We start from the raw sequence: 16,004 nt of genomic DNA, 5'->3' as shown, positions 1-16,004 counted from the left end.
TACTAGTTAATAACAACAGCAAAACAGAACTAATGAAAGATTTGTAATAGAATCAAGTGAAATTTTGTAATAACAGTGTTTTAAGATGGAATTTTTGTTGGGTTTGTAGAAAAAACAGAATATTTTTTGAAATGGGTTGATGATGAAATGAATTAAAACAATGAAATGATAGTGTAGATGTTTATTTATAATGGTAGTGTTTGGTTGTTAATTGAAAGCCAAAATATATTTAAGCCGATTAATCTACATTTTATCCATTTTTGTTTTTGAACGGACATTTTATCCATTTGTTATAGTTAGTTAAGTCGGTTAATCAGTAATCAAGATCAAGAAATCGAAAATACACTTTCTTGAATTTTTTTACCATAAAATTAATTTATTTATTACTCCGTAATTTTTATAAAATTTCTTTAATTTGCCTTTTATTTGATATAGGTTTGATAATGTAATAATATCATAGAGTTCAATTTGTCAAATTTTGATTTCTTGACTAGGTTTTGGGTGACAACTTATTTTTGTACATTCCATTCGATTCTATAGTTAATTGGTCTTAAGTTAAAACGAGTAACTCTGCAGCTTATCACCTTATAGAACTAGTTTACCAAACTTCAAGCTTCTACCTGAACGTGAGTTTGAGAATGATGAGGTGGTTTTCGTACGTGACTTTTGGTTTGACAGAAGCTGGAATCTGCAGATGTTAAATGAGCTATTTTCTGCGAGAGAGGTTGCTACCCGTGCTAATTTGTGCTTTAGAGGTCTAGTAATCGATAATATATGTGCAATGTGTGGTGAAAAAAAGGGGGGCTGCCCAGTTAATCTTCATGATTAACGAACTTTGTCAATCTTTCATGCCATGTCAGAATGTGGAGTATGCTCATAACGAGTAAGCATCCTAGTCACAAGTTAATAGCTACACCTGAGCAAACTATCATGAAAGGACGCTAGCATCCTAGCCGTTAGTGCTTAGTGGGCTTTTAGTTTACAATGGAAGATGAATACAAAATATTAATTTAGCATTTATTGTAGTTAGGTGGTTGTTTATACTTTATAGACCATTCAAAGATAGCTTTGACTCTTATTTTTTTTTCTACCAAGTCTGATATTTTATCTACCTCAATCAAAATTTATTATTTTTTTTTAAAACCAATCAAAATTACTTTCAAAAGTCTAATATTTTATACTTTGTAGTAGTTTATCCTTTAATTTGGTGGAAGAGAAGATAATTTTAGTTTCTTTAGTTCCAACTTCCAAGATATAGTGTAAGTGAGTCGACTTGTGTATGGCTGGACAATTTCCCTCAGAGTTTCATAATTTGAAATTTGATTTGATTTAGTTTTAATAATAATGCCTAGCTGACATTGTTTCAAAAAAAAAGGGGAGGGGGGGGGGGGGGTGGGGAGTAGGATAGCTAGAGTACTAAAAAATTGTATAAAAAAAAATCGGATAATAATTTGTAGAAAATAATTGAATGTGAGAGAGACGAATCAGTTTAAAATGTATTAGTTGGTATTGGTGAAGACCATGAGAGGATATTGATATATAACATTAAAATATAGTTTTTTGAAAAAAATAAAATAAAATTTGTAAATCTTATTAAAGCACATACGCATTTGGTAAGTAAGGGTGTCAATCGGTTTTATGGTTTAGTTTTGGTTTCGGTTTATCGGTTTTCAGTTTGTAACGGATCGGATTATAATGGGTTGGAATTATTATCGGGTTAGTTCGGGTCGGTTTTAAATAAATCTGGATTGATTCGGTTTGGTATTTTTTTTACTACTGTTTCTTTTTGGGTTGGATTCTAATCGGGTTGGGTTGTAATTGGTTCGGGTCATAATCGGTTCGGGTTGAACTCGATAGGTTTAAAAACAAGTTTTGTCAGTTTAAGGCGGGTTTTGGGTCAAAACATAGCGGGTCCTAATCGGGTCGGGTTGTAATCGGTTCAAATCGTAATCAGTCTGAGTGGAACTCAATCAGTTTGAAAACGGGTTTTGCCAGTTTATAAGTGATAACTAGTTTTAGGTTAAAATACATCAGATCCTAACAGGGTTGGGTTGTAATCGGTTCAAATCATAATCGATTCCGATAGAACTCGGTCGATTTTAAAACGAATTTGGTTCAAAACAAATCGGACAAAATCAGTTCATGTCATAAATATAAAAGCTTAAGCAAGTTACATTGATCAAGTAATCAATTAGAACGAGTCGAGTTGTAAACTTGTAATTGGTCAGGTCACAAACACGTTATAGTAATAATTATCACTTTATTAGTTGTTTACTTAAATTTATATTTTGTTTTAACTAGCAAATTACCAATAAATTGTAATTACTTAGTTATGATTTCTTTATTACAAGTTGTTTATAAATTAAAATTTGACTATTAATTATTAACTATTAAGCTATAATTTTCTTTGGTCGCTCAGTTAAAACACGGATCACAATCTAAACCCCTCAAGAAAATACTCTCACAAACGTTGATTAAACCTATCTTTAATCCATTGCCTCTCATTCATCTCCCTAAATCCACTAAAACCTAATCAAAATCGGCCCAATAATCCAAATTCAAGCCCTACAGTCTTCATATCTCATTCCTTACACTCATCCGTACCGCTTTAGTCAAAACACTTTCTCTCTCACACTTTTCACTCATAAAGGGTTACGGACTTACGGATTAATTATAAACGGTTCGGTCATAACCGATTACGGGTTGTAAGCCGTTCGGTCATAACTAATTACGAGTTATAAACGGTTCGATCCTAACCAGTTACGGGTTGTAAATGAATTGGATTTATCGGGTTTTTGTCGGGTTTAAACGGGTTTGGTTTACAATGAGTCGGGTTGCTATCGGTTTCAAAAGTACTTCGGTTCAGGTTGTTCTCGATTTCGGGTTGTATCGTTTGGCTTGATAACGGGTACGATTCAGTGACGGTTCTCAAACATTCGGATTGGTTCCGTTTTAGGTTTTAAAAAATCAGGTCGGGTCGGTTTACGGTTTTAAAATAACAGGTTCTTAGCAATTCGGTTCCTTTTTGGAATAGTTCAGAACGGCTCAGATTCACCAGTTCGGGTCGGTTTTTTGATAGCTATAAAATGGTAAGTGTAACCTTCATTAAAATACGGCGAAAGTAACACTTATTAACATATGGTACCAATTGATTTTTTTATTAACATACGGACTGGATTCCTGAATCCGCATTAGCCCAAATGGTGAACCGGATGATAAACCAAAAAAAAAGAAAAAAAAAACACAAGGCCTACTAAATTATATTCTAAAAAACCTCTCATCCCATTTTAAAGTGACTTTTCATGTGTTACAACTATTAAAAAACGAAGGAAGTAGCTTTTATAATGTTCGTTAAAAAAAAATCACAAAGACTATGGCCTTGTTTGGCAAATGGCTGTTGGCGGTTGGCTGATTCACTTGGCTTGTTTGACCAGCTGGAATGTTTGGCTGTTTATAATGACTTTTGAAATTGGTTGTTTAAGTTGGCTGTTTATAAAAGTGTTTGGTGAATTAATTGGTGGTTGTTGGCTGTTTATTAGATAATTTGTGGGCCAACAAGCCAAAAGCCAACAAAAAAGCTACTCAAAGCAGTTTTTTCATTTTGGCTTAAAAGTCAGCTTTTTCGCTGACTAAAAAACCAATTACCAAACACATTTTTTGGCTGTTTGACCACCTTAAAAAGCAAAAAGCCAAAAGCCAAAAGCTAACCAAAAAGCCATTAAAAAGCCAATTACCAAACATGACCTATATCTATACTAATATTTTTAAAAAATGAACTTTTGCAAGTCATATTAAGTGGCATGTGGCATTTCCCTAATGTCCATATTTAGTTACATATTTTTATATATTTTTATATTACTTTGAATGAAACATTTTCATTCATGCTTTCATCATACACTTTCCTATTCCCTTGGATAAATGTACTCTTACAACGCTTATTATGAATCTTGATAGAGCCTCCAATAATAGTTACTGAAAATTTCAGTTTCCAACTCTCATCCCAAATGATAATCATTATAATTTATAAATTAGAAATTATCTTCCTATTTGAATTACACCGCAATTGAGTTGATTTCATGATTTTATAAGACAATTTGGCCAAATTTTGTATTGTTCAGTTTCATACTTTCATTGAATTTGTCACAAAAAGGTTTATTTTCTCTATGTTTAACTCCCTCTTTTTTTTTTTTTTTTTTTTTTTTTTTTTTTTTTGCAATTTTGCAATTTTACAATTTTAATCTCAATTATAAATATTGTGATAAATTAAATTATTTGTGTAGAACAAACGCTGACTTCACTTTTCTGGCATTGACCATCATGTAATATGCGCGTGATGTTTTAAAAATGTCTTTTCCTTCTTTTTTCTCTTGATTTTAAGGAAAGAGAAGAGATTTCGAGAGAAAATTTGGGGATAGTACGACAGAAAATTTGAAAACATGGGGAAAAAATGAACGAAAATGGCCTTTTCAAAACATCACGTGCCACGTAAGTGATGATCAACACCGAAAAAGTAAAAGTCAATGGCTATATTCCGATGTCAATGTCCCTCCTCACAACAAAAGTGACTTATAAGGCCTTTGTTCACCACTTTGAACATATAAGGTCCTTCTTTACAAAAAAGTGAACATATAATTACTTTTCTAACAAATTTATCAACAAAGTAATATTACAATTTTACTTAATAGTTTTTTTCATTAAATCAGATGCCTCATTTGTCCCAAATCAAATTCTGCCATATGTGTGCCCAATACTGAAACAATATTGCAACATGTAATTTTTTCAAACTATCGTTGACTAATGCCATTTAACGGATGTTATAACCCATGAAGTCCAAATATGCGAACCTTTGCTTACGTGTATGCTTAGTCAAGGGAAGTAATCCAACTAAGTATGCGGATTTTACAATCATATCCTCAACTTAATCGGTTGAAATACCATAAATGCCCTTAGATTGACAAAGTTTGTCAATCATGAAGATTAACTTGGAATTCCCCGAAAAAAAGGAGGATACTCTGCATATGTTGGCTCTTTGCAATGATTCACAGCTTATTTGGAGACTCTCTCCTTTGAGGCTTGAAATTGACAAATATGAGGGGAGCAACTTTCGACAGTGGTGTGCTGCAGTGAGGTGTAAGCAAAAAGATACTCAGTGGTGGAGTATTTTTTTGGAGCATTATATGGGGTTTATGGTTGCGTAGAAATGCGTGGGTCTATGAGGGGAAGAAAAAGGATATTTGGGGAGCTTCTTCAAAAAGCAGTCAGTTTAGTGGGGGAGTATGAGCAAGTAATGGAAGCGAGTAGTACCTGTGCAAAGCCTATCAAGCACCCATGTCAATGGGCTGCTCCACCTGTTGGAGTTATCAAGATAAATTCCGATGCTGCTACTTTCAAAAATAATTCTGTTGGGCTTGGAGCTGTTATGAGAGATTGTGTTGGGTACTTGGGGATGTTGTGATCTCTACCTGCCATATGGTGAAGGGTGCGTTCAAGGCTGACATTGCTGAAGCGATGGCGATGCGGCACGCTCTGAGCATCTCCCTTCAATCTGGGTTTAATAGGCTATGCCTGGAAACTGATTGCTTGAAACTTTACCACTGTTTGGTGAAGTCTAATGCTAGTCCCTCTGAGTTTGGTTCAATAGTTTCAGACATTTTACAGCTTTCTTTATCTTGTGTTTCTGTTTCTTTTTCTTTTGTCAAGAGGGAGGGGAATCAAGTTGCTCATAGTTTAGCTTCTTTAAGTTGTAACTATGAGGATGCTATGGTATGGATGGAAGACATAATCCCCCGTATTTTTAAATATGTTATAAATGAAATTTAATTTTATTTATAATATTATTTTTTATTTTTCCGTAACTAAATTTCAAAATATTTAAATTATTAATTTGGGTCAAAAATTATTTTGGTACAAATTATTTTATGAACCTTCATTCTATAATTTATTTCAATACAAGTAAAGCTTAGTCCATTTCATTTACCTAATTGGCCCATTAATTTTATGAGGCCCAATCTTCTTACTTACCCTACAACATTCTCTCTTATAAATACCCCATTAATCCCCAAAATTTCCCACACAAAAAGGCTAGTCTTATTTTCTTTCTCCTTTGTTTTATTAATTTGTGTAATTATAATTATTGATTTATGTGTTTTAATTTTATTGTTTGAAAGTAATTTAATTAGTATCAAGTTGTATTTTGATGATTAAACTTTATAATTTCAGATTTTATAAATGTCATAATTTTCAGATTTTGTAAATTTTATAACCTAGGGTTTTTAATTATTGAAAATCATGATTTTAGGGTTTTTATGAACAATTGATTTAGGGCTTTTATAGTAATGATGTTTTGAAATTTTGGTGATTATAATTACTGATTGGTTTAAGTTAATTCCAGATTATTTTGAACACGTAAATTCGTATTTTAATTTTTAGATTTTCGTTCGTTAATATTAATCCCGTTTTAATCCCAATCAGGTTTCAAAATCATCCGATTTTGATAAAAAAAAAAGTAGTGTTTTTCATGTGAAAACAACGTTTTAAAAAAGACTCACTACCTTTGGTAGTGAGCACCACCCTCTCGTAGCCAAATTCAGTCTCTAAATATGATTTTCGGGCAGTTTTTGATTTTAACGAAGTTTTTTTATACTTAAAATATTATCCTTGTGTTTCAAAAAAAAAAAAAAAAAAATATTATCCTTGAGTTTGATTAATAAAATTAATTATGTTTAAAGTTAATTAAGCATAAATATATGTTTTTATTGAAATTTTAAGTGTTGGAAATAGTTTCTAAGTACTACTTTTGATGTTTTATAAAGAGGGTTTAATCACCCATTAAAAGGGAGATTATTAGGGGTTTTTAAATAATTTTAAGATTTTTTTATTAAACTTTAAACTTGCTGTAATTCCATGTATAAGAGTGTATTTTTAAGGTTTTAATGAAGAAAATTTAAAGAAATATATATAAACCTATAATTTTAACTAAAGGGAAGGTTTTAAAGTGTTGTTTGATTTGAATTTTGAAGGTTTTAAAGTAAGTTAGTATTGCTGTAAATTTGATTGATTATGTATTGATTGAGATGTTATTATTTGGTTTAGGAGAGGAGTTTATTGAAGGTGATTTCTAGTTAGTAAAGTGGCATATCAATTCGTTTGCTCAAGGTACGTACAAGTTAAGAAACCTTGCTTTTAGGTGCATGTTTAAGGACGGATCGAGAACTTAGTATCATGTATAGGGATGACTGAGTTAAATTGTTTGGTTATACATTGTGAATTTCGTATTACGTGCACTATTTTATATTGCAAGTATTATTTGTGCTCTAGTTATGCAAGGTGCGCTTAAAGGCAAAGGTATGTGATTGGTGTAAAGATTAAATTATTACTCATTCATGATTATGCAAACATGATGAGTAAAGGAGGAATTCAAGTCTTGTAAGACGAGGTTAAGGTTTTGGGGTGCCTTATGCACTCAAGGTGTTATACACCGAGGTAGTAAAGGAATAATTAATAAATGTTGTTTGTCACTAATAAATCAAGAATTTAAATCGGGAATTTGCCATGTTTGATTGAATTGTATTTGGAATGTTTGTATTGTAATGTATATGAGTCATCACCAAGTCTAAATCTGTAAATCACGTAAAGTGCAAGATGGATGAGCAATAAAACTCTGGATTGGTGCACATCTGGAGTAATGACAATCAGGGGTTGGGGTACATGGGGTATTAGCCGTGTACTTTTATCGAGGCCGTCTGATCTACGAGTCTCCTATTTCAAATATTATTTTTCTAAAACTAGGAGTTAGGTGAGATCTCATACTAACTACGGTCACGGAGTCGCGTCCGTGGTCGTTGGATGTTTATTGATGTTTTCGAAAGGAGGCATGGGGTTTTTCTTTTATTGATGTTCCAAATGGGACATGGGGTGGACAACCTTGTCTACTGCTAAATCCAATGAAATAAATAAATGAGTCAGTTAATATCAATTAGCGAGGTTTTATGTAAATTTGAAAATTGAGTCATGAGTTGAGTCTGTATTTAATGATGATTATGCTTGGTTATTAGTAGCATGTTAGGTATTTTCTTAATTTATTTCGCAGCTTGTATGTACGACTCAACTTTGCTGGCTGTGTGCCTTTGTGTGTGTCTTTCTTTGGTCATGGCCTTCGCCTTTCAATGACCCTATGACGATCCAATTTTTACACTTGTAATATTGGGGAGCAGAATAACCACAGGTTCTTAAACATGCAGCATTCATCAGGGTTGTGGGATCTTGAGTAGAGAGTTGGTTGTTTGCATTTTATTTCTTTTGTAAGTTTGAATTTATTTTAATTCGATTTTATTCGACACTATCTTTTGTGTTTGAATTTATTTGAACATTGGATTTAATCACTTACTGCTTTTATTGGGTTTTGAATAAGGGTCTTAATGGTTCCAACTTGTAACACTCATTTTGATTTAATCCTTTTGTTTTGAAGTTTATTTATAACTGTTTTAATTTCCCGCTGCTAATTTCTGAGATAGCCTTAACGTTTGAACACGTGGTGGTAGCACGCCAGTAATTCTCTCGAAATTGTTCAGGTTATATACAGGTTTTTCACAGGTTTTAAAGAGAGAATTATTGGGGTGTTACATCCCAAGCGCTCTTATGGAGCTTGTAATGGCTGATTTCAGCCCCCCTGCTGCTTAATAAAGTCTGCCACTATTTCCCGTCAAAAAAAGAACTAGTTTTCTATTAAAGTGAATTCAAAGGTTTTTTTTAGTGCGGAGCCACATTACTTGTATTCCGGGGTTACTTGTATGAGTTACTTGTATTATGAGGTTAATTGTATGAGTTACTTGTATCGTGGGGTTACTTATAGGTGTTACTTGTATTCTGAGTAGGCATGTACAAAACTATCCGAGAATCTGAAAATCTGATAATCTTGGATCGGATCTCCGATCCGAAAAGGCAGATATCAAATGCGGATTTGGATATTAATTTTCAAAATTTCAAATATTCGATATCCGAAAGATATCCGAAATATAAAGCCTAAAATAGTGAAATATATATAAATAATTTTAATTGTTCATATAAAACTAACCTTTTATTATTAACTTATTATAATATTCTTAATATATTAAATGATAATATTTATTGCAAAAGGACTACTATTTTGTTAAAATATATTTGTTTGAAATTTTTAAATTTTTTTTTTGTATTTATGTGCTAATTTTTTACATATTTGGATAAAATTTCTAATATCAAAAGATAATATTCATATGGGTTTTTCTAAGCTATACCCCTAAGGTATTCGAGTTTCTAAGGTGTACTCATGCTTTTTCAAGTTTCTAAACTGTGCCCTTCAATTCCTTATCAATACTAAAATGTACCCTTATTAGTTGTTTAAAAGTTATTTGAGAGTGTGATTTCGTGGCTTCAATTTTCATTATTAGGATTGCGGTGGCTAAGATTTCTTTCTCCTACCATTTCCTTACCTTTTATCATCTTTCTATTAAATTTATAGTTAAATTTAGCTGATGTGGAAGTCCCAAAGAGGGTACCATTTATTAATGGTAGTGAGTTGAGGGGCACAACTTAATTAGAAACTTGAAAAAACATGGGTACACCTTAGAAACTCGAATACCTTAGGGGTATAGCTTAGAAAAACCCTATTTATATTTAATTAATTTAAACTTAAAAATATCATTCGTTAATTTTGCTTACATGGCATTTGAATTAATTAATTCTAATAGAAATTAATAATCTCTTATTTAATTGGCTACCACTAAAATTTATATTCCTACGCGGCGTACTGAAAAAATTAAATCCTACGTGGCTCTCTAAAAACTCAGGAAAAAACTCCCCTTTATATATATATTAGATTGTGCAACTTAGCGATAAAAAAACGGTAAAATTAGTGACATTTAGAAAGTAGTCATAACAATTTTTCTTAATATTGGATAATGGATATCCGAAGCATCCGATCCGAAAATTTTGGATATCCGAATATCGGATATCCGGAATTTTCAAATCGGATTTGGATATTAATTTCTGATATCCGAGTATTCGGATATCCGATCCGTGAACCCTACAAGAAACTTCATACCAAACCAGTAACACCCAATAAGTAACCCTTGACCAAAACCAGTAACACCCATACAAGTAACCCCAGAATATAAGTAACACCTACAAGTAACCTCCGACAAAACCAGTAACACCCTACAAATAACCCCTGACCAAAACCAGTAACACCCATATAAGTAACCCCAGAATACAAGTAACACTTACAGGTAACCCCTGACAAAACCAGTAACACCCAACAAGTAACCCCTGTCATACCATGTGGCCAACCGCATACAAAAATTTGTAAAGTGAACTATATTGGAAAAATATTTTCCTTCAAAATTCTCCTCATACATAATATAAAGACTTTGTACCTTGATTAATGAATTACCTAGCTTGTATTTCTCGTCAAATTAAACAAAATCATGTTCCTGCTTCTCTATATATAGCTATCTTGTTTATCACCATTTTACTTGCACACAATTGCCTGCTCAACTCTTTCTATAATTAATCTATAATCTATATTGACAGTCTCACTTTTTAACCTTGAATTGAATGTTAAAACTAGTGTTATTATTTGTAAAAAGTCTTTTTGTGAGATCCTACATAATAAAACCTAAATTTTGTGAGAAACCACCTAATAAAAAATGTTGTAAGAAATTACCTAATAAAAAGGTAAAATGTTTTAAGATATTCTTGTCAAAAAAAAAAAAAAAAAAGATATTACCTTTGACCGAATTTCCACCGTTTACTTAATTTACAACGTTGATTCACTTTAAAATACAATTTACAACATTTTAGTTTTTCTTAGGTAGTTTTTTTTTTTACAACATTTTACCTTTATTAGGTGGTTTATTACAATAAATTTTTTATTAGGTAGTTTCTCACAAAATCTGACTTTTATTAGGTAGTTTCGACAAAAAAATCCTTTGTAAAATTGTAAATAACCAGGGTTCTTGCTGGTCCAACGAACTCAATCAAAAGTTTGTATGTTTGTCATTCATATACTTGATCTAAAAGATACAATAATCTAGATCTTCTATATGAAAACCTAAAGCAAAATTTATACAACCAATATGTTGTGTAGAGTGATCCGAGTGTCAACTAGCCTAGTTGTAACACTTTTGGGGAAAAACTTCATAACTTGGGATAAAGTTATGTTTGCATACACTAAAAATACAATGTGCAAAAAAAAAAAAAAAAAGGGCAATATTTTCATAGAATTTCATACAAATTATGGTTAGTATGGCAAGACATTACCATGTATAAGATGTACCAAAGAGGTATAGGTACCAAATATCGCAATCAATATACTAAACACTATAATCGCGATGATTATAGAACGCTCTCTTCCAACGCTAGAGCTTGAAATCTTCAAGAAGCACAAGCATGGAATTGTGATCGAAGCAGTAATGCTTAAAAATGCTCCAACCAAAGAAATAAGATGTCCAAAGAAAGGAACAGTCAATGCTATAATAACTTGACTAGCAACCAGAGCTGTTCGGATGAGAATTTTGAAGGATCTCTTTTTGTGGTAATTCGGAAACCAGCTCTCAGTAGCACTTGCAACTGGTTCTAACATCAGTGCATATTTGGAAAGTGGACTGACCAATGTGGTATATATTGCAACTTTCGAGCTCAGTTTCCCAATCGGAAGGTTCAGAGTTATCTCTGCATCCAACTTTGAACCGAACATCAGATAGCCCAATATCGCGATGGATGCATAACTGATGGTCATGCAGACAAAGCATAGTAATAGTACCTGCAGAAACAAGGATCATATGTAAATAAACTATGAAAAGCAAGAAAGATGTATACTAATATTGATTGGACTATTACAGTGAATGTGACTTGTAGCAAAACTTATCTGAATCTGAATTACTCGAATCAACCATACCTCAAACTTTAAACATATACTATCCACACCAATCTAAAACAGAACCAAATGACAACCGAAAATATGACTCAAACTAAACCAAATTTGAATGACTTGTAGCTAGATGGGAAAGTTTACCTTTGAGAAGTTATGCCTTTTCTTCATGGAGTGATAAAGGGTTGGGAAAATAGGATGAGCACAATAACAGAAGCCGTACAAGCTGACAGCTGTAGGGATCCCTGACCAATTCAGAAGCTCCCCTTTGTTGTGGAATCCAACACCATCAAATGCACCAACCCATACAACCGATACAATGATCACAACAGAAGCTAGAACACCAGTAGCAGAGATGTAAGACAGAACACTGATGTTACTTAACCAAACAGAAGGAGTAATAAGAAGTGCAACAATAATTACAAAGCTTTTTCTTCCTCCAACTTCTAGCCCAAAGGCGCTAAAGTTCATTTCTGGAAACAGATTATGTAAATTGTCTCCTTCGATAATCAAGAAACCTGTTACAACCAAGTACAGCTCTGCACACATAAACACTGATACAACTGTTCTTCCAACATTCCCAAATGCGCGTTCTCCCATGTCAGGGAAAGATGTGATACTTGGATCAACTTCCATGCATCGCTTAATCAGCAAACCGGCATAAAATGCTGCCAGGGCAATGGCGAAAAGCAATGGCAAGCTAAGCCAGCCCCCTGATGCTAGAGCAAATGGTACTGATAGTATTCCAACTCCTGTTCAAAAGGTCTTGAAATTAAGTTATCAGAGTAAAAAATAACCAAGTATAAGGAAATGAAAGACAAAATCCGGGCTATTTACAGATGAACAACGAACATCCTTTTCATAGTTTGTTGTCATAGAAACAGTGAGCGTTGCATACAGATGAACAACGAACAGAAACATAAAAGGAAGTACATAGCCAAAACAGAACATTGCAACCCTAAACTATAAAAGAAATCTAGTTATATAAGAGGAAATCATTAGCATACAATGCAATAACATAAACTATAAAAGAAATCTAGTTATATAAGAGGAAAATTTAATTTTATGTATCTGAATGAATCATAAACATTTAACCACTATACAGTACAAAGTATAAATTTCCTGCTGTTATCATTCACTAAGAAATTCTTATATATGCCTATGATAGGTTATATATATGAATATGCAACGATTTTGATAAGATCATAGGAAATTCTATGATTCTTAAGGATTTTAACACCCCAAGATTGTTGAAATGTACTTGACAAGGGAATAGACTCAAATTGAGCTATACTTCTGTGATGAATTTATTAGAGGGAAATGTGTAACATACATGTCCATCACTAACACCCTCAAGAAATTATTGTTACATTATCAGTGTAAGTTCCATTACAATAAAAAAAATGGATGATCACTACTCCAACATTAGTACTGCCCTTAATCCCTCCTGTTAGGCAGCTCAAAGATCATATGAGTCACGTTGTCATGTTGTCTCAATCTCTCTTACTAAAAGTTCACCCTCCGGAATAAGTGACTATAGTATCCAAATCTTTCATAATTGTGACATAACATGACTTTAATAAAAACTTTTTACAACACTTCTATCATATGCCAACTACTTCACAAAGCAGACTTAACAAAACCAATCATACGAGTAAATCATGATTATAAACATAATTTGATCACATATCTTAACTACTTCCCCCAATGCTAAGCTAGTTGACATCTCTTCTTTCCGTGACTAATAAACAAAGAAAGTATATTATATAGTACTCATAGACAAAATCTGTTGCAAGTAGTAAAATATTGGAAAATCAATTAAGTAAGCTATAAAAAAGTTTACTTAATTTGAATTCATTCACCCTTATGGAAGGATCTCACTGCTTAAGTAAATAGAAAGAGTATCTCCTAGGATAAATTAATTTAATTTCTAAAGTTCTGTGCCAACTGCCAAGTAATTTAATTACACTTTTTATGGGACAGTACAACTGATTTGAAATATTTATGATCAATCACCAAATGTGTATATTCTATAGTGCAAGTTACATTGTCCCATCTGCAATTTTAAGACCACCACTTTATTAATTAAGCACAAAATGATGCATTCAACGTGTCATACTCATAGTTCATGATAAGTTAATTATCATTATTTGTTTGTTTTTTTGTTTTCTTTTACTTTATTTTTTTGTTTTTGTATGACTGTAAAATTTCAATGTATTCTATGAAGGGTAGAGCATCATAGAAATTGGGGGATGACAAATGGGGTGATATAAGTATATAACTATGTACCACCCACCTGTCTAAGCTCTAATCTCAAGGAGATAATGTGCACCCGAATGGACATAAAGGCTCAACAAACTTTAACTTTAAAAAAATGTAAGGGAAAACAAAAAAGCATGAACCTCAAGACTTAACTTTGTAATAAACTAATGATCGACCAATCCATCTACATAATATACACTCGGATGTACGTAGCATTCCATCAATCAATGATATGCAATTTGGCCATATATGTGTAAAATGACTTCTTATCTTATTATTAAAAGTGGCAATATCAATTCCCTAGCCACTTGTATGGATTGTATCAACAAGACTATTGCTCTGATCACGGGTTCCATACTGACTTAAATTTGCTCTAGGACCATTGAATGGTACATGACTGTAAGAACATGAAAGGGTGTAATTTTGCAACACGATAACAACACAATAAACACCTTTTATTACGATCATATCTATGTCTTCTATTACGGCGAAAATGACACAAATCATGATGATTGATTAGATTCATTAATCATGTAGCAAAATGAAATTGCACCCTTTATATGATCTTTAATTAATACACTCAATCTCAATAATAATAATAATAATAATAATAATAATAATAATAATAATAATAAGAAGAAGAAGAAGAAGAAACGGAGGTAATTATAATAATGATTCAATCATTCAATTCACAATTACAAGAAAAACATAAAACAGATGAATTAAAAACCTGAAAGGGCGTTGAGGCCATTGAAGAGCGTCTTCGCAAACGAAGCATCACCTTCTTGAACAAACTTAACGTTAATATCATCTTGCAAATCATTCTCCAAAAGAGGTTGTCTAACGTAAACACTCGCACTTGATTCACCTTCACCTTCCATCACTCTTGGAGAACTTTTTTATTTATTGATTTTCAATTTTTTTTTTTTTTTTTTTTTTTTTTTTTTTTTTTTAAGTATAAAAGAGAACAATGATTTGAGTATTTATTTATATAAATTAATAGTGGCAGTGAGAAATTAATGACCTAGAAAAAAAAAAAAAAGAAGCAAAAGAAAAAAAAAAATGAAGATATGAAATTAATTATGTAACTAGTAGTTGAGGAGAGAATGGAGCTTTACTCAAGCTAACATGTGAAAAGGGTAGGATTTCACGGATGTATGTGTACAATTTTTTTGTGTATATTTATAACCACATATAACTATTTAGCGTGGCATTCATTTGTTGATTTCATGCCCTATTAATAGAAAATTAAAAATTAATTATTTATGTGTTTTAAATATATTTAACTTTACTTTTACTTCTATAAAAGGTTTTATAAAGAATTAATTTATGCTAAATATGACTATAGACGAACGTGATAATCATGGATTATGTCGTTTGTACAAAATATACTTCGAGTCTGTTCATATTTACTGAAGTGAGTTGAACTAAACTGAACTGAACTGATTGAAGCTGAATTGAACTAAACTTGTTGATAGGAGCTGAACTGAACTGATAGGATCTGAATTAATGAACTGAACTAAAATGAAATTAAGCTGAAGTGAACAGACCCTTCGTATTAGGGTGTTCAGCGAGCCTATTATGTATACCCGGGGTCATTTGCTTATCCAACCAACAAATGAGTAAAAATATTATTTGCTCATTTGTTGATTAAATGACCAAATGACCCCGGGTATACGGTACACCCGGGTGTATATAACAAATTTCAGGGTGTTCATACTATCATATATCTAGTCATGTGGTTTGATATCGAGTCGGATTATATTGGAGTGTATTGTCAATAAGGACACTTTCTGTTCATCTTATTTTTCAGATGTAATAAGATCAGATAAGTTAA

The 16,004-nt window shown here is 32.2% G+C and overlaps 1 protein-coding gene across 1 annotated transcript; it reads right to left on the bottom strand.

The window, feature by feature from the left end:
• Nucleotides 1-11,149: 11,149 nt before the first annotated feature.
• LOC145555947 (amino acid transporter AVT1I-like) lies at nt 11,150-15,311 on the bottom strand. The gene is made up of 3 exons (XM_081617654.1): nt 14,898-15,311; nt 12,050-12,657; nt 11,150-11,797 (listed from the first exon to the last, which is right to left on the bottom strand). The coding sequence occupies exons 1-3, from the start codon at nt 15,046-15,048 to the stop codon at nt 11,276-11,278; spliced, it is 1,281 nt and encodes a 426-aa protein (XP_081473780.1). The 5' UTR covers nt 15,049-15,311; the 3' UTR covers nt 11,150-11,275.
• Between the last annotated feature and the right edge of the window lie 693 nt (nt 15,312-16,004).

The sequence above is a fragment of the Chenopodium album genome, chromosome 8 (genome assembly GCF_948465745.1).
Source record: "Chenopodium album chromosome 8, dcCheAlbu1.1, whole genome shotgun sequence".
Taxonomy (NCBI): domain Eukaryota; kingdom Viridiplantae; phylum Streptophyta; class Magnoliopsida; order Caryophyllales; family Amaranthaceae; genus Chenopodium; species Chenopodium album.
The sequence above is the reverse complement of the archived record's forward strand: the minus strand, read 5'-3'. Positions and strand labels throughout refer to the sequence as shown.